This window comes from Drosophila willistoni, unplaced genomic scaffold, assembly GCF_018902025.1.
Source record: "Drosophila willistoni isolate 14030-0811.24 unplaced genomic scaffold, UCI_dwil_1.1 Seg27.1, whole genome shotgun sequence".
Lineage (NCBI taxonomy): Eukaryota > Metazoa > Arthropoda > Insecta > Diptera > Drosophilidae > Drosophila > Drosophila willistoni.
In genome coordinates this window covers 83,179-106,870 of record NW_025814228.1, presented here as the reverse complement: position 1 = coordinate 106,870, position 23,692 = coordinate 83,179, and the positions used below count along the sequence as shown (strand labels likewise).

At 35.9% G+C, this 23,692-nt stretch overlaps 1 protein-coding gene across 2 annotated transcripts in view; it reads right to left on the bottom strand.

Moving 5' to 3' along the window:
- Positions 1-3,381: 3,381 nt before the first annotated feature.
- Positions 3,382-23,692, bottom strand: part of LOC124461208 (sodium/potassium-transporting ATPase subunit alpha-like) — a 73,286-nt gene continuing 52,975 nt past the window's right edge. The window contains exon 3 of one of the 2 annotated variants that reach the window (XM_047012767.1): positions 3,382-3,561. In XM_047012767.1, coding sequence (XP_046868723.1) covers positions 3,423-3,561 — 139 coding nt within the window. In that variant the 3' untranslated portion in view covers positions 3,382-3,422. The remainder of the gene's footprint in view (positions 3,562-23,692) is intronic. The other variant, XM_047012768.1, reaches the window with a different exon arrangement.

The window sequence follows — 23,692 nt, the reverse complement described above, 5'->3', positions numbered from 1 at the left end:
CCAAACTTCTATCGAAAGCCTGGGCAACGTCGAGAAAGACAGCCGCACAGTATTCTTTTAGTTCGAATGCTGTTCGTATTTCGGATGTTATGCGATTGACTTGTTCAATTGTACCATGTTTTTCGCGGAAGCCAAACTGGTGTGAAGGGATTGTGTTCTCCGATGCCAGAAATGAGTTTAGGCGGATCTGCAGGACCTTTTCAAAAAGCTTCGAAAGACATGGCAGCAAACTAATTGGCCTATAGGATGATGGCTGGGTTTTGTCCTTTCCCACTTTAGGAATCATGATGATAGTGGACTTTTTCCATGTTCTTGGGAAGTAGCCAATTTTATTATAGCGTTGAACAGTTTGCAGATATATTGTATTGCAATGTTAGGGAGTTCTAGGATCATTTTCGGTGTGATTAGGTCATGGCCAGGGGCTTTTTTCGGCTTTATGTGGTTTTTAATAACTGCAGTAATCTCGTCCGATTGGAGTTCCGAGTACTCACTATCCGTTAATGTGCTCGAAGGAGGAAGTACAGATGAGTTTGATGTTGGATTTGGCTGGAAAACCATTTTAAGATGTGTGGCAAATACGGATGCCCTCTCTTCGTCACTGCGGGCCCATCCACCAGTTGGACTCCTTATCGGTGAAATTGTCTCTGTAGGAGCGCTTAAAGTTGGGTGGGCTTTCCACAGAGGATGTTTAGTGCTGGTTGGACTGAGCTTTTCTATGTATTTCCTTTGAGCCCAGCTTTCCTCTTGTCTTAACGCCTTGGAGAGGTTCCGATGAGCTTGCCTTAGGCGAAGTTTTGCTGCTGGTGATCGAGTAATCTGCCATTCTCTTCTTAGACGTCGTTTTTCCGATACTAATTGTTCTATTCGCCGGTTGGTAGGCCTGTCAACAGGTTTGGTGTAAGAGGAGGCATGTGGAGTAGATACTCTTGCTGCAGCTCCCATCATCGACTCAAGTGCAGAGACGCACATATCAATGTCCTCTGCAGCATCCAGTTTCGGCGAACAGTCAATGTGGGCACTCATGTACATTTCAAATTTAAGCCAATTTGTGTTGTTGTTTGTAAGCCTATATGGGCGATCAAGTACTTGAGGTCTTGTTAATAATGTGAATAGCACTGGAGAGTGATCGGAAGTTGAATCTAGCAGTGTTTCCGCAGTGATCCGATTACGTGGAATCCTCTTGGTTACTGCGAAATCAATCAAGTCAGGCACTTTCTGTGGATCTGTGGGCCAATAAGTAGGCCTACCCGGTGAGACGCAATCCATCTTATTGAGAGGGTTGACTATTGTGTTGTACAACTGCTTTCCTTTAGGATTTACCAGGCGAGATCCCCAGTGCGTATGTTTGGCATTATAGTCCCCTGCTGCAATGAGATTGAGAGATTGAGAAGCGTGGTGGGCAGTACAGGGCGACCAATGTAGTGTTGCCGCAGCTGGTTTGGACGGTTATAGCAGTTGCTTGTAGGTGCTGTGTTTCAAATCTGTTGAGGAACGAGTGTTTTATACGGTTTTTGATTAGGATACCGGTCCCGCCATGAGCTTTTCCGTCTGGATGGTTTGTTGCGTAGAAGGTATATTTTGGTATTAGAAAATTATTTTTTGATCGTGAAACGTCGATTTCACTTGAGTCTAGGAATAGTTGCAGTTCATTTTTGTGCTTGGAGATGCCGTTAGCATTCCAAAGACATAGACGTAGGGAAGCCATTATTTATTCTCGATAAGCTTCTGGATAAGCAGGTTTTGATTCCGCATCAGTTCGTGCATACAGTTTTGCATGAACGTCATAAAAGTGGTCATGTTTTGATTGAGTGAGATCAATAGGGCCTCTAGACCACTTGGAGTTTGCTGGCCAAGCTCTTGTGCACTAGGTTGCGGGTTCTGTAGATGGCGGAGTGGCGGGGTCTCTTTCGCGGGCTCCGTCTGTCCAGTTCGAAGCACACTAGCGAAGGATACACTAGGACTGGTTGTAGCAATAATGTTGGATGATCTAGCAGCCTTGGCGAAGAAAACCTCCGGTGTAGTTTTGGAGGCGTTGAAGATGATTTTTGGTCCAACTGGGGGTTTGCGCCCGTTTAGGTGTGATTTAAGATCCTTAAAGACAGGACATCCTCTGTAGTTGGCCGTGTGGTTCCCTCCACAGTTGCTGCATAGTCTTAGTGCGACGTTGTTTCTGTCCTGTTGATGATGTTGACAACGGACTTGACCGCAAACCCTTTTTCGACCAACGCGTCTGCTATTTCTTGAGTAGGGACCGATGGCTCAATCCCCTTTAACACAACCTGGAGCCCTTTACTGCTTTTTAGTTGGTAGGTATAGAAGTTGATGTTAGCATTACGGAGGTACTTTTCGATGATGCGGAACTTTTGACATGTGGACTAATTTTTTGATTATCACTTTTTCTGACAAGCACCAGTCGAATTCATTCCGAAGTGTTGATGCCGAACCTACACGAGCATTTACAGTGTATATTAGAGCTAGTCGATAGTCCGGGGAATTGGCCGTGCCGACCACTGGTCTAGGAGGAGTTTGCGTTGAGACAGACGGACAGACGGACGGAAGGACGGAAGGACGGTCCGGCGGACGGGCATGACTATATGAACTCATCTCGCACTGAATAGTTTGGATATCTCAGATGCACGCGGACTATATCATATAACTCCCATACAAACGGCAAAGTCATAATCTCGATGCGAAACAGGTATTAGTCCCCGAAACTGACAATTCGGCCCTTTCGACCGCCTACTTAAACTCGTTTATTCGAATATTTGGCGTATTTCTAGGCGGATTGATTAAGATAGTTAAAAAATTGCAAGAGGCAATGGGTTTTTTATGGAGGGGGAAGTAGGCGTGGAAAATGATTCAAGTTAATTATTATTTACGCGCATAGAAAATCAGTTTTATTTGATTTGACGTGACTGAAGTGTACCAGTATACTTACCAAATTTAATGTCTCTAGCAATTATTGTTTTCAAGAAAAAGCTTCATTCTGTATGTTATGCTTTTGGGCTGGTCAATGGTCCCCCATTCAGTTCTGACGAAGCTTTGGGCCTGGTGGATTTATCTGTGGAAATCGTGACGAGATGTTTTATCCGGAGACTTTATACTCTACATTCATATTAGTGTAAGTTTTCTAACTCTTTGAATCGTGACTACTGTAAGTTCTGTTTAACCGTAATGGAGCTGGTAGTCAAACATTTCGTATATATTTAAGGACATAGTTGCAAGGTTTGAGCTATAATATAGTAAAGTCCTTAGAACACCTTAAACCAAGTATATACACCATAGATACCATACAAATCACCCTCCACCTTTTTTAAACTATAAATATAATTATAATTAAACAAAAAAAACACAGCTTGTAACCAAGATTTCATTGCTTATATCAATTTTTTATTTTAATATTTATTTACCGAAATATATATTTAGTAGTATGTCTCCTGTTCAACCCACCCACCGGGGCTTCTGCGAATAAGATATCGGCGTCCTTCATCAAAGAAAACTATTAATAAGCCGAATGGAATTCCATAGAGCCAACAGTACCATCTTGAAGCAAATTTGTAACTTAATACAAAAAAATAAAAGAAGCTAACTTTGACTGCGCCAAAGTTTATATACCCTTGTAGTCGCAGCTGTGCTAGTAAATTTTCTAAAACAATTTTTTTTCCTCATATATTTATATTTTAAAGGTTTTCTTTTATTGTTCGAGGTAAATTTCTCTACAGAATCTAAAGATTTACACTGCTATTGAATAGGGACCAGTTTCTTTATGAATTGACTTTCTTTTACCAAAAGAAACAATCTGTTGGTATCAATTACAAATGTTTTGTTAGCGATCAGTATATTTTTAAGAGTTATAATAGAAAAGGAAAACCATGTTTTCGTTTCGTGAATTTTGTTTCTTTTTACACTCAAACCCATTAATACTTTTTTCCAGCATTTGAACACGGCGGTTAATACGGTTAATAAGGAAGTTAATAAGAAGGTTGACTTAATTTTTTATTATACCCTTGCAAAAGGTTGCGTTGGTCCAGCCGGACGGACAGACGGACAAACAGACGGACATGCCTATATGACTTCGTCTCGTCGTTCTGATCAAGAATATATATTTTTTATATGGTCTGCGATGTTTTCTTCTATGCGTTGCACACATTTCTGACCAAAATAAATATACCCTTTTTGCAAAAGTATCAAAATAAAAAAAATATCAAAACGCTAATTTCGGCTTTGGCATAGCCGCATAGTTTATATAATTATATGTATACCTGGTCTTTTCAGAAAGGAAAAAAAAGATATTGTGGAGTTAAAACACGGGACTTTATTCAATGAATGAATACTCAAAACCAGAGTATTAAAATGTTTTATAGTAATATTTATAGGCTAAGCTTGTGAGCCCTTTAGTGGCGTGATCGATATTGATGCGATTTGATTGCCACAATTTTAATGCTGAATTAGCGTTATCACGCTTTTGACTTTTAGGGGGACAAATATTATTGCATGTGTTCAATTGTTTATGAATAGAACGGATTTGATTGGCCGAATCCCAATTTAATTCCGGGGGACACTTGTTATTGCAAGTGTCCAAGTGCTTACAAAAAACGAATGTTTACTTTAAAGTTATAAATTTTAGGGGGCGGAAAATTTATAAGTTTTTGGGTATTGATGTTGGATATATGACTCCGCCATCCTAAAAAAAATAGCCTGTCCTCAGGCGGATGCATTGGGATATAGCGAGGGGTTTTTCTCAGCTATAAAGATTGGAATACCAATTTTGTTTATAATTTGGGACTCGTTTTTTTAAACAATTGGGGTTTCGATTATTTCTGTGGGAGCACGATTGTTATGAAAAATGCTTAAATTTTAATTCTTGTGTCATTGCCTTAAACTTATAGATTAAATATGTAATCAAACTTTGGTGATATTGTTTGTTACATAAATGCTTTGGCTATAGTCAAGCAATGAAATTATCTGTTAAGTATTGAATATGGATTATGTCTTTAAATTCCTGCGCTTGTTGCATTAAACTGTTATAGGTAATGTCTATTAGCGATAAATTTACTTTTAAATAATGATAGTCAAAGTTTGTCGTTCGGTGCTTTTTTGAGTTGTTGACCTATAATAAATCAATTGTCGTATTTGCTTTTATTAACTTTCTTTTTCTTTTTGAATCTTGATTTGTAGTGTGTGACCTTTTGTCCTCTATTTCTTTCTTCAAAATGTTTCTCATCTAACTGATTTATTTCTCCTGTCTTTTTGAATGGATTTGTTGTTTTTGACTTTACTAATGGTGCTTGTTTAAATCTAGTATTGATTTCGAAGTCGTGTCTATTTTTCTTTAAATTGTTTATTTTATGTATTTTGCTCGTTTGGGTTAATACCCAAATAATATTATAATCGGGTGATCCTGCATAGATAAAAATGTCCGCTGGTGTTCGGTTCGTTGTTTTATGTCTCGTCTTATGGTATATGTAGAGATTGTTTTCAAATTTAAGTAATTTATCTTCGATGTCATTTTCAAAATTTATAATTCTGAGTTTTTTATTTACTGTTTTATGGAATCTTTCTACGTCTGAAATGCCGTTTTTACTTGTTGTAATTTCTAACTTTACAGTTTCTTCTTGTAGTCAATTTTTTAGTGCTATACACAGAAATGCTGAATCTTTGTCTGATTTTATTTCTATTGGTTTGTCCATTTCAGTGAAAACTTTCAAAATTGTTCTCTTGGCTTCTAACCAATCTCTAGATTTTACTTCTACAAGTGTTGCAAATTAATGCAACACTAAATGTAAAGTAAATGTAAATGTCAATGCATAAAAGAAATTGAAAATTTTCGATCACGTAAAAGTCCATGACGTATTTTTCTCTGACATTAAAAGTTTCTGGTGTTATTTCAAAAGTTAGTTTTTTATTTCCATTTTCTGTATTTGCGATATTGCATATTGAGCATTCGTTAATAATGTTTTGAATCATGTTTTGAAAATCGGGGAAATAATATTTTTCTTTAAACAAATTAATCGTTTTTTCGATTCCTGGATGTAATAATTCTTTATGTTGTTTTAGGATTATTTCTTTAAATTGTGCAAACGTTTTGAAGGTCCTCTAACTTAATGCTAGATTTCGAGGTTTTTGTATTTGCGTTCGATCTTATTATTTCAATAAAGGCTTGTTGCAATATGGGAAACTCTTGTTCATTATGAAAAAATATTACAGTTTTCTTACCGCAATGATATATTTTGATTATATCCCTTGCGTAAGCATTGGTCATTTCCTTGTAGTCATTTCCTTGTATGTATGTTATTTTTATGTTTGATTTAGAAAAATAAGTTGTTTCTGCTTTGTCTTCTGAAATATAATATGGGTCGTTTATGTTAAATTTAGGTCCTTTCTTTAATCCAAGAATTAAAGGTTTGCAAAATGTGCAAAGTTTGGTATGAATTTCCGGAAGAATCCACATAATCCTAAGAATGATTTTATTTCTTTTGGGGTTTTAGAGATAGGAAAATTTTGAATTGCTTTTATTTGGGTTAGGTTTTATACCTTCTGTTGTTATTATATGACCAAGGAATTCTGTTTCTTTTTTCATAAATTCGCATTTGTCGAGTTGGAGTTTAAGATTAGCTTTGCTTAATGTGTGTTCCTCCAATGAAGTGGAGTACAATATAATGTCATCCAGATAAACAAGACTATCCTTATAGATAAGGTGTTCCAAAAGATTATTCATCCATCTTTCGAATGTTGCCGGGGTATTTTTAAGACCAAATGGCATACGTGTGTATTCGTAATGTTAAGTTGAGAAAGCTGTTTTTGCAATAGATTCAGGATCCATTTGAATTTGATGAAATCCCTTAGCTAAATCAATGGTGGTAAAGTATTGACATTTTTCCAGTTTTTCAAGAATTTCATCCATGACTGGAATTGGGAATTTGTCATCTATTGTGACTTCATTTAAATTTCGGTAGTCAATGACTAATCTGAATTTTTGTTTGTTAGAAGCATCTCCATTGGAACGAGCCAAATGGGTGAACAGTAGGGTGAGTTCGATTTTCGAATGATACCCTGTTCGATCATTTCATTTATCTGTTTGTTAATTTCAGTGTTTAAATTGCTGTAGTCGAATTAACAAAAGTCATAAATTTTGTGCTAATCATTGCTGTGGCTGTTTGGCAAATATGAAAACAAATACTTTGTGTTGCTTTTGCTTCCGAAAAAAGGAAATCTTAAAATCTGACAGCAAAATCAGCAGAAAATAACCGAAATAGACAGAAGCAGCAAACAGCAAAAATCTGAAAGCAAAAAACCCGACAGCAGCAGCAATAGCAAAAATCCGAAACAGATTGCTTTGATAGCAACAGCCAAGTTATACATTTTAATACTAGGAACTGTTCCGACTGTTGCTATTGGCCAAATTCGGAAGTCAACGAAAGCAGCAGTCGGAAAAATAGTCGCAGCAGACTACTTGATTCTTGATTTTTGGCCTACTTTGATTGTCAGTTATCTCTTCTTCCGATTGTTCCGAGGCATTCTGATGAAAATTTTCGGATGTGTCCATTTTGCTAATTCCACTATTACTTTCTCTTTGCCTTTTTGTAGGCTGGTTTGTCTTCTAAATCTGTTACAAACTTACGAAGGTTTCCTGTATAGTTGGTTTTGTAGAGGCGTCGAAGAAGTTCGTCACATGGGGTCTCCGTTTTCAATTCGTTGATGAGGAATGTTCTTAGTTCCGGCCAGGTGTTGGCTTGTCCAATTTGCGAGAGCATTGTGCCTCTCCAGTGAGCTGCATCTCGATTGCGCTGCACAATATGTTATGTTGCCTTATGTCATGGGTTGGATATAGGTGCATGTTGAAATCTATCTTTCTTTTAAATAATGTCAGATTCTCTGGTGCTCCTTCATAGTTTGCCACCTGTCTTAACGAAGACAGCGCTTGATTGAGATGGGCTTCGGTGAGTTCTATGGCCATTTTTGTTTTTTTAGTGGTGTTTTATTTTGTTCGCACTCAAGTTGGCGTTTTGTTCCACACTTGGAGTTTATGGTTGTAACACACACAGTTAATATTTCCGCACACAGTTGGCGTTTTTGTTCCACAATTGGAATTTTTTGGTTGCAACACACACTTGATATATCCGTGCACAGTTGGCGTAAATATTTTTCACTGTTGTAGACTTTTGAGCGGATCGGAGTTTTATAGTGATTATTCACTATTTCTAATTAACGCACGGATTTGGCGGATTTGATTGGCCCGAATTTTAATGCTTAATTAGCGTTCTCACGATTTTGACTTTTAGGGGGACAATTGTTATTGCAAGTGTCCAAGTGCTTACAAAAAACGGATGTTTACTTTAAAGTTATAAATTTTAGGGGGCGAAAAATTTATATGTTTCTGGGTATTGATGTTAGATATATGACTATAAATTATATATCTGATATTGTTTTGTTGAGTTGAAAGTCCGCTCTTTATTCAATGAATGAATACTTAAAACTAAAGTTCAAAGATGTCTTAGAGTAATATTTATAGGCTAAACTCTTGAGCCATTTAGTGTCGTGATCGATATTGGTGTGATTTGGTTGGCCCAAATTTAATGCTGAATTAGCGTTCTCAAGCTTTTGACTTTTAGGGGGACAATGGTTATTGCAAGTGTTCGATTAAACGGATTTGATTAGTCATGATTTTAATGCTTAATTAGCGTTCTCACGCTTTTGACTTTTAGGGGGACAATTGTTATTGCAAGTGTCCAATTGTTTATTATAAAAAACGGATGTTTACTTTAAAGTTTGATTTTAGGGGGCGAAAAGTTTATAAGGTTTAGGTTATTGAATTTGGATATATGACTATATACCATTGCAGTCATTTCCAATAATATCTGTACACTTTGAAATTTCTTTCCCTGGAAAACTCAATTCATTAATACACAAACAAAATATTCTTCCTCTTTTTACTAAAGCAGCGCACAGTGGGGCCTTTTGGCATTTTACATTGCAAAAATCATAGCTTCTAAACCAAAACAGCGATTTGAAAAATTTAAAAAGCATATGATAAAGAATACTTTAAACTTTAAAATGAATATTTGTCATGGGTCAAAGTCAGAAAATATTTCCAAGCATGTTTTTCCTTTAAAAATGGAGCAAAACCCGGTTTTTTTCAATCACAAATGGAATTTTTCATTGTTTTAAAGGACTATGTAACATTTTTTAATGTTTTAATTTAATTTTTTAACATAATTACAACAAAAAAAAATTTTTTTTTTTTTAAATTTTTTAGGTTAGTTTTGAAAATTTGCTATTGATGGCAGATTTTCTTCAAAATAATTTTCAATATTTACAATATCTAATAAGCTCAACATTTCGGGACTATAGTTGCTATTTTCCAAGTCCTTTCGTGATCGCACGTGTCTCAGTATCCGAAGAGGCTGCTAGCATGTTAAAAAGGTCTTCATTTTGCCTAACACGAGAAGTTTTTAATGTATTAGTGTATCTGAACCTTTTGTAGTCCTTGTTTTTACATTCCTGTGCTTCTTCGGATAGCTCTCCAAGTGGTAAACACTGATATTCTATTAAATCCTTTCCTTGAGCCAAAATCCTATCCAAAATCCCTGAAGTTTTCGTTTCCTTGTAAACGTTGAACAATCTTCCACATCTTTATGCGGCCTTCCTCTTCCTCGAAATTTTTCACGAAATTTGCCAGATTTTTGCCGCTTGCGATCCATTTTCGCCTTAAATTACATTGTGTATATTAGATTTTTACCTTAAGCTCCGTACTAGCGTTTTCGACTGAAATGCCCACTCCTTTAGCAATCCCATTTCAAAATCATTTAAGTTTACACACTCGTGGAAAACTTTAAAAATTCTTTCATTCTTTAACAACATTTTTGCACAAACAAATAGAACTGTCTTGAATTATATTGACAAATACTATTCAGTCCGGATCTAAGGTGTTTCCACTTATGGAGTTAAAAATAAACTGTCGCAAACGAGAGGAATAAGTAGCTCTTTATGTTATATTTTTTGAATTAACTAGGTAGAACGAAAAATCGGTATTACCCTTTTTGTATTAATTAGGTAAACAACTTGATATTTACATCCAATTAGGTAAGTGGAAATAAAAACGACCAACCTGCAACTAAATAACATTTACCTGCCTTGTCAGTTTTTCCAAATCATTAATAACAAACAAGCCACAGGCAAATACGCATGCGTTCTTCTTCTTCCTTATACCTGCAGCGCATTTTTTAGGCGATGTTGGTCTCATATTGGGACCATATACATCTGATAGGTAATAAATATTTCATCTACCTAGTGTATGTAATCCAGTTGTGATACTAGGTGATACTTGTAAGTTGCATTCCAACAAAGTTCAAAAAATGCCAATATTTAGTAAATTTTTTAAACGCTTCTAGTTCAATAACAATTTAAGTAATTATTAAAATTTATGAAACATGCTATTTATAAAGAACATACTTTTCAGATAAAACCAAGATCGATTGTTGAAATCGCCCAGTATTCAGTTTTAAAATTATCATTTATTACTATTTACTAAAAATGTCTCAACTTTGGGCGCCTCTAGTACCCATGAATCTCAACCGATTTGAAATTTTTTGGATTCATAATCTCTGTATTATTCCCTATCGATTGCATATATCATTTTTGCCTAAAGCGATCATGAAAAAACTGATTTTTGCAACGGTGTCATATAAAACACAACTGAAAATACGATATTTTTAAATTTTTTTGAATAAAATGTTAGTTGTTAAAATATTTGGATAGATTCTGTACTGTGAGAAATATTTGTCATATGGCTCATTGAGGCGGTCTAGAGCCTTTAGCTTTGGTACTTAAATTTAAAAAATCACTTATTAAAATATTTAAATTTAAATATTTAAATTTGATAATTGATATTTAATATTGTAGATCCTTGGAATCTACCAACTTCAAAAATTCGTTTATTCATTAAGTCTGCCAGTTTTCATAATAATTCTGGCTCTAACAATTTCCACTCCCTAGAAATGGATGTTTTGAGATCCTTGCTGTTGTCATAAGTCTTATTATTTTATTACTAGACACGTCCCAGATATTTTGAATAGGATTTAAGTCCGGAGAGCACGCCGGCCAGTCCAATAAATCAACTGAGCAATTTTCCAAAAAAGCTTTTGTCTCACATGAATCCGAGCATTTGGATTTTCTCTATTTTCATTCAAAAATGGGAGCAACTACTCTCTAAGATGCATGGTGCACCGCAAGTCCAGCGTGCCAATCCTGTTAAATACTTCCCACACCATTACTGAACCGCCACCAAAATTTCTTTTTGAGAAATAAAGAAGCTCTTTTCTCAGATCGCGCCAGTGATGCCGGAAACCATCACGACCACAATTGTTTTAAGAACACCTCGAACAATATGCTCGGACTTATTTAAAGTGCGCCAAAGGGTCATATGGGACACTTTTATGCTGGCAAGTGCTGCAAGCCGTGTGTCTTATGTATCTTAGTTATGATACAGCTGCAAACAGACAAAATTCTTCATCATTACAAAATGCTAAAAATAGCAGACATCGGTAACATTTTGTAGCCTATTCTTTGTTCTTTCGATCTCAATATTTGTTTTTGTAAAATTCTAAGGAACATGTTTTTGGCAAGGAAATTAAGTGTCTTATCATTTTGATACGCACCTTATTTAAAGCCTGTTTAATAGTGATCGCATGGAAAGAATACGATAAAATTGCTAGACTGGGCCGACTGTTGTCAAATACTCAGCCCACACTGTAAGTTTTAGAGGAAAGACCCGTCAGGTGTGCAGCATCAGTCAACTGAGCATAGGTTTGCATTCTGACCAGTTTTTATTTCGCTACCTTATATTGAGCGATTCAAGATGGTTAAGAAATCGTCACTTTGTCTGATTTGCCTCAATAAGGGTCATCCATCCGCAAAGTGTCCTACATTAAAACATTAAAACATCAGTGTGAAGGTTTACATCATATAAACATGAAAAATGACCCAACCGTCCAGGGAAATTATCAACCATAAACTGCATTAGGATGGATGTCAGGCGTTAGATTGTTAAACCTCAATCTACTCAACACAACCCTTGTAATTTAACGCAACAGCAACATCGTAACATATTATTAGAAAAGTTTTTGGAAAATGGATGAAGATGAAATACATAGAATTCGAAATGAAGATATTTCGGAAAGCTCAGAATAACAAGCATGTGAACACACTTTCAGGTACACACACAATTCCTGAATTCATGTCGCATACAGGTTCGTTTGTCGTTCAAGGAATCAACTTGGAGGCTCGTTCTTGTATTGTTCAATTAAAGGAAATGTTCAACACATTTTTAGTAAATATCTTAGGTTGGAGTCATCTTTTTTTGACAATCTGCAACTTCGCGTAGTATTTGACGTTTGTCTAAATCATCATCAAACGTATCTTTAAATGATATTCTCATGGTTGGTCCTTCTATTCAATTGCGTTTATACCGCCAAGCCGTTACAGCTGACGTAACAAAAATTTGGGGTTATGACCCGGGTTTTGAAAAAACTCGAAATATTTTCTTCAGTTCCGGAAAATTTAAAATTAAGAAGTTTAACATTTAAATATTAACCAAACGCAACTTTTTTCCAAAGAATGTATGTTTATTTGAGTTACTCAAAAAATTTTGGAACAGATTTAATTTGGATAACTTTTTTAGGCCCAGTTCACCTTATGAAATTCACTGAAAATAAGAAAATATGAAAGGAATGTCACACGAATTGTTGTGATTTAATGGTTTACTTATTATGAAGGCCTTCAAAGGCAAAAACAACGAAAAACACAAAAGAAAATGGCCATAAATGAGAACGATATTTAACCCTCGTCGTCCATGTCACTTTCGAATGTTAGCGCACTTGGAATGAACATTCCCGATCGAGATCTTCCAGAATATACTCGGACAAACTGCTCTCGATATGAAAATATCCTTTTTCCTTGTTGTTAAACAACAACAAAAATGTTGGAATTTGACAATTTTACATAATCCGAGTGCAAAAAATGGGACATAACTGGGCACCCCACCTGAGTCATAACCGGGCCTTTTTATAGTTTAAAGTTTATAATCAAAAAATTTTATTTGAGCGGGGCTTCAGGTCAATCTTACTGGTTTATTTGTAAGATTTTAAATCAAAAGCAGCACAAAAGGTGAGCAGGTTGTCTGTATAGCTATTTCAAGAACCACCAAGTTCTATCATCAGCAGACTTCGCTAAAGAATCCACAATTGTAATGGCCATACCATATCTTCAACGCTAAAACTAGTTGGAATTTAAATTGCCAACTAAATGAAGCGAAAAAAGAACGGCAAAGCTTGCAACTGCAGATTCCACCTTTTTTTTGTGTGCATACCTTTTTTATGTGTATATTTTTTATAGACACTACATAATTTTTATAGAATCACAAAATAAACGGCAAATACAAAATTTTGATGCATTACACTCACCTTTTCACTGTTAATTTCACAAAATTTTGGTACTTTGAAAAAAATGAAAAAAAACTTTTTCGCACGATTTTCAACAAGATGTTTGCTACGCGTATATACAATACGATTATTAACGTTGGGGTCTGTCCAAAAACTGCAGAACGTCTAACAAACATAATCGAACACTCTATCGGCACAGCCACCAAGATACATTCGAAGCAGATGGCAATATTTCTTAATATTCTTTCCACAGCGGCATATCCTATTCGCATTGTCGTTGTTTTGTCGAAAATTAAAAATTTAGGTCGAGGGAGCTGTTGAAATGCGATGATGTACAACTTCACGTCACACACACACTACAAAGCCTGAGCATGTACCGACGAGTGTACACATACATAGACAGAACGAAATCACAAGCGACATAGGCCTGCCTTCGTCGTTCTGTAGTCTGTGCTAGACTAAATTATTTTCGTAGCTGCTTGGCCCTCTCCCCACTTTACGCTCTCATTGAGAGTATGAACGTTCGGGTTTTCCCGAAGTTCTCTGGGGTTCCATGACTAGGCTAGCGTTTGCAATCAAAAAATCATGAGTTTGTCCCATCTATGTGTTCTGTGGTTAGTGGTATAAGTTTGTCGGAAAAGTACAACAATTGATTAACTTAACTTACAGCAGAGGAACACATTCAAGACCGTTCGAACTACTGGCATTAAGCTAAAAGAAATAATTCACGATGGGATGATTAAGAGTAGAGATGAGCAGCAGATCCTTCGCGTGCTAAAAGACAATAAGAAGTCCTAAATTTACGTCGTACTCATGTTTTTATACCCTTGCAAAAAGGGTATATAAATTTTGGTCAGAAGTGTGCAACGCATAGAATGAAGCATCTCCGACCATATAAAGTATATATATTCTTGATCAGCATGACGAGACGAGTTCATATAGCCATGTCCGTCCGTCCGTCCGTCCGTCTGTCCGTCTGTCCGCCTGTCTGTCCTTCTGGATCAACGCAAACTCCTCCTAGACCGTTAAAGCTACAGAGTTGAAATTTCGCATGTAGGCTTGTATATATACAATACTGCAGGGGATGTATATCTCGGATTCAGCCGTATCGGACCACTATATCATATAGCTCTTATACAAACGGCAGTCACGAACAGTGACTTTTCTCAATAACTTCGTTATTTTTTGAGCTATTGTCGTGTAATCAAATATTGATTTTATAAAACCTATAAACAACTGTGACAAATTTGATCAAGATTATGTGACTGTATCATATAGCTCCCATAGGAACAATCGATCGAAAACAGTAACTTTTGTCAATAACTTAGTTACTTTTAACGCGATTGCTTTTAAATTAAACATTTGCTAGTTTAATATATCTGTTAATGGCTGTGCCGAATTTGATAAAAATCGGGTATTGAAAAATTTAAAATTAAACTATTAGTTATTCTGTAGTGTCTTTTTGGCATAAAATTTTAAAATGTTACATTTCGTTTAATTCTTGATTTTAATTGTAAGCACTTCAGTTACATGCAAGCAGTGCAAGCAGTTTCGAATGGTGAGTGAACTTGCAAAAAAGCTCAAAGATCAGAATGAGTCAGTACCACATGCGAAACTATATGGATAAAATAAAACAGGCGATATCGCCGTTGTAGGCAGCGGAAAAGTGCCACAAATAGTTAACCGTGAGAAAAATATGAATTTTTTACATTGAGGCCACAAATAGTCAAGGATCCGACCTATGATTTGTTGATAGTCATGGCGAAGGCAAGACAAATGGGAAATCGAATTGGTTGAAACTCAAAGGACATATACTTTGGGATCATCTGAATCCTTAGAATAAGAACTTTCTCATGTTTAAATTTTTATTTAAACAGGTAGTATTTGCAATATATACAAACAGGTAGTATTTGCAAAACGCATTACGCAATGTTATCAATTAATAACAAACAAGCCACAGGCAAATACGCATGCGTTCTTCTTCTTCCTTATACCTGCAGCGCATTTTTTAGGCGATGTTGGTCTCATATTGGGACCATATACATCTGATAAGGTAATAAATATTTCATCTACCTAGTGTATGTAATCCAGTTGTGATACTAGGTGATACTTGTAAGTTGCATTCCAACAAAGTTCAAAAAATGCCAATATTTAGTAAATTTTTTAAACGCTTCTAGTTCAATAACAATTTAAGTAATTATTAAAATTTATGAAACATGCTATTAATAAAGAACATACTTTTCAGATAAAACCAAGATCGATTGTTGAAATCGCCCAGTATTCAGTTTTAAAATTATCATTTATTACTATTTACTAAAAATGTCTCAACTTTGGGCGCCTCTAGTACCCATGAATCTCAACCGATTTGAAATTTTTTGGATTCATAATCTCTGTATTATTCCCTATCGATTGCATATATCATTTTTGCCTAAAGCGATCATGAAAAAACTGATTTTTGCAACGGTGTCATATAAAACACAACTGAAAATACGATATTTTTAAATTTTTTTGAATAAAATGTTAGTTGTTAAAATATTTGGATAGATTCTGTACTGTGAGAAATATTTGTCATATGGCTCATTGAGGCGGTCTAGAGCCTTTAGCTTTGGTACTTAAATTTAAAAAATCACTTATTAAAATATTTAAATTTAAATATTTAAATTTGATAATTGATATTTAATATTGTAGATCCTTGGAATCTACCAACTTCAAAAATTCGTTTATTCATTAAGTCTGCCAGTTTTCATAATAATTCTGGCTCTAACAATTTCCACTCCCTAGAAATGGATGTTTTGAGATCCTTGCTGTTGTCATAAGTCTTATTATTTTATTACTAGACACGTCCCAGATATTTTGAATAGGATTTAAGTCCGGAGAGCACGCCGGCCAGCCCAATAAATCAACTGAGCAATTTTCCAAAAAAGCTTTTGTCTCACATGAATCCGAGCATTTGGATTTTCTCTATTTTCATTCAAAAATGGGAGCAACTACTCTCTAAGATGCATGGTGCACCGCAAGTCCAGCGTGCCAATCCTGTTAAATACTTCCCACACCATTACTGAACCGCCACCAAAATTTCTTTTTGAGAAATAAAGAAGCTCTTTTCTCAGATCGCGCCAGTGATGCCGGAAACCATCACGACCACAATTGTTTTAAGAACACCTCGAACAATATGCTCGGACTTATTTAAAGTGCGCCAAAGGGTCATATGGGACACTTTTATGCTGGCAAGTGCTGCAAGCCGTGTGTCTTATGTATCTTAGTTATGATACAGCTGCAAACAGACAAAATTCTTCATCATTACAAAATGCTAAAAATAGCAGACATCGGTAACATTTTGTATCCTATTCTTTGTTCTTTCGATCTCAATATTTGTTTTTGTAAAATTCTAAGGAACATGTTTTTGGCAAGGAAATTAAGTGTCTTATCATTTTGATACGCACCTTATTTAAAGCCTGTTTAATAGTGATCGCATGGAAAGAATACGATAAAATTGCTAGACTGGGCCGACTGTTGTCAAATACTCAGCCCACACTGTAAGTTTTAGAGGAAAGACCCGTCAGGTGTGCAGCATCAGTCAACTGAGCATAGGTTTGCATTCTGACCAGTTTTTATTTCGCTACCTTATATTGAGCGATTCAAGATGGTTAAGAAATCGTCACTTTGTCTGATTTGCCTCAATAAGGGTCATCCATCCGCAAAGTGTCCTACATTAAAACATTAAAACATCAGTGTGAAGGTTTACATCATATAAACATGAAAAATGACCCAACCGTCCAGGGAAATTATCAACCATAAACTGCATTAGGATGGATGTCAGGCGTTAGATTGTTAAACCTCAATCTACTCAACACAACCCTTGTAATTTAACGCAACAGCAACATCGTAACATATTATTAGAAAAGTTTTTGGAAAATGGATGAAGATGAAATACATAGAATTCGAAATGAAGATATTTCGGAAAGCTCAGAATAACAAGCATGTGAACACACTTTCAGGTACACACACAATTCCTGAATTCATGTCGCATACAGGTTCGTTTGTCGTTCAAGGAATCAACTTGGAGGCTCGTTCTTGTATTGTTCAATTAAAGGAAATGTTCAACACATTTTTAGTAAATATCTTAGGTTGGAGTCATCTTTTTTTGACAATCTGCAACTTCGCGTAGTATTTGACGTTTGTCTAAATCATCATCAAACGTATCTTTAAATGATATTCTCATGGTTGGTCCTTCTATTCAATTGCGTTTATACCGCCAAGCCGTTACAGCTGACGTAACAAAAATTTGGGGTTATGACCCGGGTTTTGAAAAAACTCGAAATATTTTCTTCAGTTCCGGAAAATTTAAAATTAAGAAGTTTAACATTTAAATATTAACCAAACGCAACTTTTTTCCAAAGAATGTATGTTTATTTGAGTTACTCAAAAAATTTTGGAACAGATTTAATTTGGATAACTTTTTTAGGCCCAGTTATGACTCACCTTATGAAATTCACTGAAAATAAGAAAATATGAAAGGAATGTCACACGAATTGTTGTGATTTAATGGTTTACTTATTATGAAGGCCTTCAAAGGCAAAAACAACGAAAAACACAAAAGAAAATGGCCATAAATGAGAACGATATTTAACCCTCGTCGTCCATGTCACTTTCGAATGTTAGCGCACTTGGAATGAACATTCCCGATCGAGATCTTCCAGAATATACTCGGACAAACTGCTCTCGATATGAAAATATCCTTTTTCCTTGTTGTTAAACAACAACAAAAATGTTGGAATTTGACAATTTTACATAATCCGAGTGCAAAAAATGGGACATAACTGGGCACCCCACCTGAGTCATAACCGGGCCTTTTTATAGTTTAAAGTTTATAATCAAAAAATTTTATTTGAGCGGGGCTTCAGGTCAATCTTACTGGTTTATTTGTAAGATTTTAAATCAAAAGCAGCACAAAAGGTGAGCAGGTTGTCTGTATAGCTATTTCAAGAACCACCAAGTTCTATCATCAGCAGACTTCGCTAAAGAATCCACAATTGTAATGGCCATACCATATCTTCAACGCTAAAACTAGTTGGAATTTAAATTGCCAACTAAATGAAGCGAAAAAAGAACGGCAAAGCTTGCAACTGCAGATTCCACCTTTTTTTTGTGTGCATACCTTTTTTATGTGTATATTTTTTATAGACACTACATAATTTTTATAGAATCACAAAATAAACGGCAAATACAAAATTTTGATGCATTACACTCACCTTTTCACTGTTAATTTCACAAAATTTTGGTACTTTGAAAAAAATGAAAAAAAACTTTTTCGCACGATTTTCAACAAGATGTTTGCTACGCGTATATACAATACGATTATTAACGTTGGGGTCTGTCCAAAAACTGCAGAACGTCTAACAAACATAATCGAACACTCTATCGGCACAGCCACCAAGATACATTCGAAGCAGATGGCAATATTTCTTAATATTCTTTCCACAGGGGCATATCCTATTCGCATTGTCGTTGTTTTGTCGAAAATTAAAAATTTAGGTCGAGGGAGCTGTTGAAATGCGATGTTGTACAACTTCACGTCACACACACACTACAAAGCCTGAGCATGTACCGACGAGTGTACACATACATAGACAGAACGAAATCACAAGCGACATAGGCCTGCCTTCGTCGTTCTGTAGTCTGTGCTAGACTAAATTATTTTCGTAGCTGCTTGGCCCTCTCCCCACTTTACGCTCTCATTGAGAGTATGAACGTTCGGGTTTTCCCGAAGTTCTCTGGGGTTCCATGACTAGGCTAGCGTTTGCAATCAAAAAATCATGAGTTTGTCCCATCTATGTGTTCTGTGGTTAGTGGTATAAGTTTGTCGGAAAAGTACAACAATTGATTAACTTAACTTACAGCAGAGGAACACATTCAAGACCGTTCGAACTACTGGCATTAAGCTAAAAGAAATAATTCACGATGGGATGATTAAGAGTAGAGATGAGCAGCAGATCCTTCGCGTGCTAAAAGACAATAAGAAGTCCTAAATTTACGTCGTACTCATGTTTTTATACCCTTGCAAAAAGGGTATATAAATTTTGGTCAGAAGTGTGCAACGCATAGAATGAAGCATCTCCGACCATATAAAGTATATATATTCTTGATCAGCATGACGAGACGAGTTCATATAGCCATGTCCGTCCGTCCGTCCGTCCGTCTGTCCGTCTGTCCGCCTGTCTGTCCTTCTGGATCAACGCAAACTCCTCCTAGACCGTTAAAGCTACAGAGTTGAAATTTCGCATGTAGGCTTGTATATATACAATACTGCAGGGGATGTATATCTCGGATTCAGCCGTATCGGACCACTATATCATATAGCTCTTATACAAACGGCAGTCACGAACAGTGACTTTTCTCAATAACTTCGTTATTTTTTGAGCTATTGTCGTGTAATCAAATATTGATTTTATAAAACCTATAAACAACTGTGACAAATTTGATCAAGATTATGTGACTGTATCATATAGCTCCCATAGGAACAATCGATCGAAAACAGTAACTTTTGTCAATAACTTAGTTACTTTTAACGCGATTGCTTTTAAATTAAACATTTGCTAGTTTAATATATCTGTTAATGGCTGTGCCGAATTTGATAAAAATCGGGTATTGAAAAATTTAAAATTAAACTATTAGTTATTCTGTAGTGTCTTTTTGGCATAAAATTTTAAAATGTTACATTTCGTTTAATTCTTGATTTTAATTGTAAGCACTTCAGTTACATGCAAGCAGTGCAAGCAGTTTCGAATGGTGAGTGAACTTGCAAAAAAGCTCAAAGATCAGAATGAGTCAGTACCACATGCGAAACTATATGGATAAAATAAAACAGGCGATATCGCCGTTGTAGGCAGCGGAAAAGTGCCACAAATAGTTAACCGTGAGAAAAATATGAATTTTTTACATTGAGGCCACAAATAGTCAAGGATCCGACCTATGATTTGTTGATAGTCATGGCGAAGGCAAGACAAATGGGAAATCGAATTGGTTGAAACTCAAAGGACATATACTTTGGGATCATCTGAATCCTTAGAATAAGAACTTTCTCATGTTTAAATTTTTATTTAAGTATTAACGAATGAATCACATTTGTCATCAGTTTTCTTATCACCAAACGCGTTCCACTGCACATTTTTTGTTTAAATTACTAAGCATTAGGATTACCAAAGCTATACAAACTTCGAAGTTATTCCCAGCCCTTTCGTTTTTTGTTTTTAACATTTCATTTAGGGATTAAAAGATGAAGAAACATTTTTTTTGGTTTTATATTTTCATTCAAGCGCACTGTGGTAAACGACATTCGTTGTTTTTTGGTCAGGCGCAAGAACAAATAAGGCGGATGGTTCGCCGACAGGTGACACTATAAATGCTCGTGTAGGTTCGTCATCGGCAATTCGGAAAGAATTCGACTGGTGCTTGTCAGAAAAAATGATAATAAAAAAAAAAATTAGTCTACATGTCAAAAGTACACTTTAAAAAATGTTTGTTGACAATAAAAAAAAAGTATATTTGCTTTAATGAACATTTGGATTTGATGTGCAATGTGTTATTTGCTATTAAACTCCTTTAAAAAAATTTTTCCGAAACATTTTTTATATTGTCTGGACGTTAACGCGTACAATGCGAAGTACGTTCAAGTGGTCCATACGACACCAGGACATAGCCTGTATCGCGCGAGCCCAAGCAGAGCGCGACCGACCGTGGGGCGCACCCGCTTCTCGAACGGCACGATCGCGTGGACAAATACAAATAAAACGGACAAACAATTAAAAATGTGATTAACTACAGCTAATTACGAGCTAAATGTGCTAAAATAAAGGTTTTCACAAGAAAAAGAGAGGCTTCTGATCTGATTACGGGATACAGAAGATTGTAATCAGAACATAGGACTCGAAAAAGTTCATGCAAACAATAGTTAGAAGTACAGTGTTTTAGGGATAGAGGAATAAAACATCTAGTAGGTCTACGGGGTACAGATAGGTTTAACTGGTTCAATAGCTGAGGAGAGTCTATTTCACCTATTAAAAGTTATGAATAAAGATAGCACCAAGCATTACTCTACGATTAATTAAAGAAGGAAGATTGATTAAAAGAAGCCTACAGAAGTATGATGGCAAAATGACATTGCGATCTTGATTTAGAATCCCACGAAGAACAAAAAGCAGAAATTGCTTTTGAACAGATTCAATTTTACTTTGGTGCGTCTCATATTGAGGTGACCATATGCAAGATACGTACTCTAAGATAGGACGGATTAAAGAAGTATACAGAATTTTGGTTGTGTACGGATCGTCAAACTCTTTTGACCATCGTTTCACAAACGCAAGCTTTACTAACTGTAGCAGAAATATGAGGATTAAAAGTTAATTTATTGTCCATAAGGGGACACATAAGTCATTAATAATATCTAACCGCTCTAAGGCAGTGTCATTAAGATAATAAGTTGCTAAGTATGGAGTGCATCTATAAAAAGGCATAACTTTACATTTAGAGCCGTTAAGGTTTAAAAGGTTGGTTTCACACCAACTCTGAAGATCATTAAGATCCAATTGAAGTAGGCAAGAAGACGATAAGTCTTTAAAACTGAGGTAAAGCTTGACATCATCCGCGTACATAAGCACCCGAGAATGTGACACTACCAATGGAAGATCATTTATAAAAAGAGCGAATAGCAATGGACCCAAATAACTACCCTGAGGTACTCCAGAGGTCACTTGGATGGTCTTAGAAAATGAAGACTTGTCTACGCTTAGAAAGAAATTTGAAGAATCCAATCTAGCAAAAGACTGCGGATGCCAAGTGCGTTTAATTTATATAAAAGCAGAGTATGATTAACAGAATCAAAGGCCTTGCTAAAGTCAGTTTGCACAGCAGTCTTGAACCCTTTGATTGAGTGAGATGTAAATTCTAATAGGTTAGTAGTTGTCGATCTACGTTTTTTAAACCCATGTTGGGATGACGACATGATTGAACTACAAAAATTGCGCAAGTGAGATGTTATTATTTTCTCAAATGCATTGGGTATTTAGAAGTACACCTATAATTGGAGGCTTCGGACTTCTTCCCATTTTTATGAAGAGGAATAATATTGCCAGATAGGCGGAAGATGTGACGGACAGTGCAACCAACTTAAGTATTGGCTTATATAGGGCCTCTCCCCAAAACTTATATTGGTTTTACGGAACTGAGCACGCTAAGAATCTTTATGGTTTTCGTAAGACAAGTAAGACGGGTGCACCGATGTCTTACGTTTAACATTGACAAATTTATAAAATTGCTTAGGATCGCGAGAAAACCTAAGTTTACATCGCTGAAGATAATCCTAATAGCAATGTGAATTCAGCAACATAAGATTTGATCGAGCAATCCGATGAAAAATCCGATGCTTTACCGAATTTTTTAAATCTTTTATAACATCTCGATTTTCCTTCTTCAAGTTACATAACTCACGTGAGAACCAAGGAGGTCTATCAGACCATCCTTGAGTCACACTCGGGACACAAACATCAAAGAACGACTCAAGAGTTTTATAGAAGACAGAAATGGCAGAGTCCATATCCGTGCAACTATACAGATATGTCCAATCATTAGTTAACAAGAGTTTTTTAAGTTTAGTAAAGTTTGTCTTGTGAAAACATCGGGTTGGAGGCATCGAGTTATTATGTCGTGACATAACACCAAAAGGAAGGTCAATGGTTACATCCAGAGACGGATGAAAGTTGTCTTCGGGGATAACTAAGGGATCAGTCATGGAAACATCGTAGTTGGAAGAATCCAACACAAATATCAGATCCAGTAATCGTAATTATTTGAGTTAGGGACAACTAATACAGACCATCTTAGTTTAGTTTTTTTTTTTTTTGACTTGCCAACGAGACGAAGGAACGGTATTCACAGAGGCGAGTAGCAGGCTATTCTTTTTTATTGTATACTCTTTTACAATAAGGTGTTCCGGATAAAAATCTTTATGACTTATTTGGACATAAAGATCAAAAGAGACACTTATTTTGAAGGACGAAATGTCCTGAGTACATGAAAATCTGAACTTTTCCACTGCAATGTTCCTGAAACGGATGTTTGCCCGGACGGTTCAGAAACTAGAACAGATATCGTGTAAGTAGGTAGGATACTGTCTCCAGGGGAAATAGGAATAGACTCCACACCTTCCAAAGCCACACCTGCCATTAGTTGCTGAACATTTGGTGACATAGGGTCAT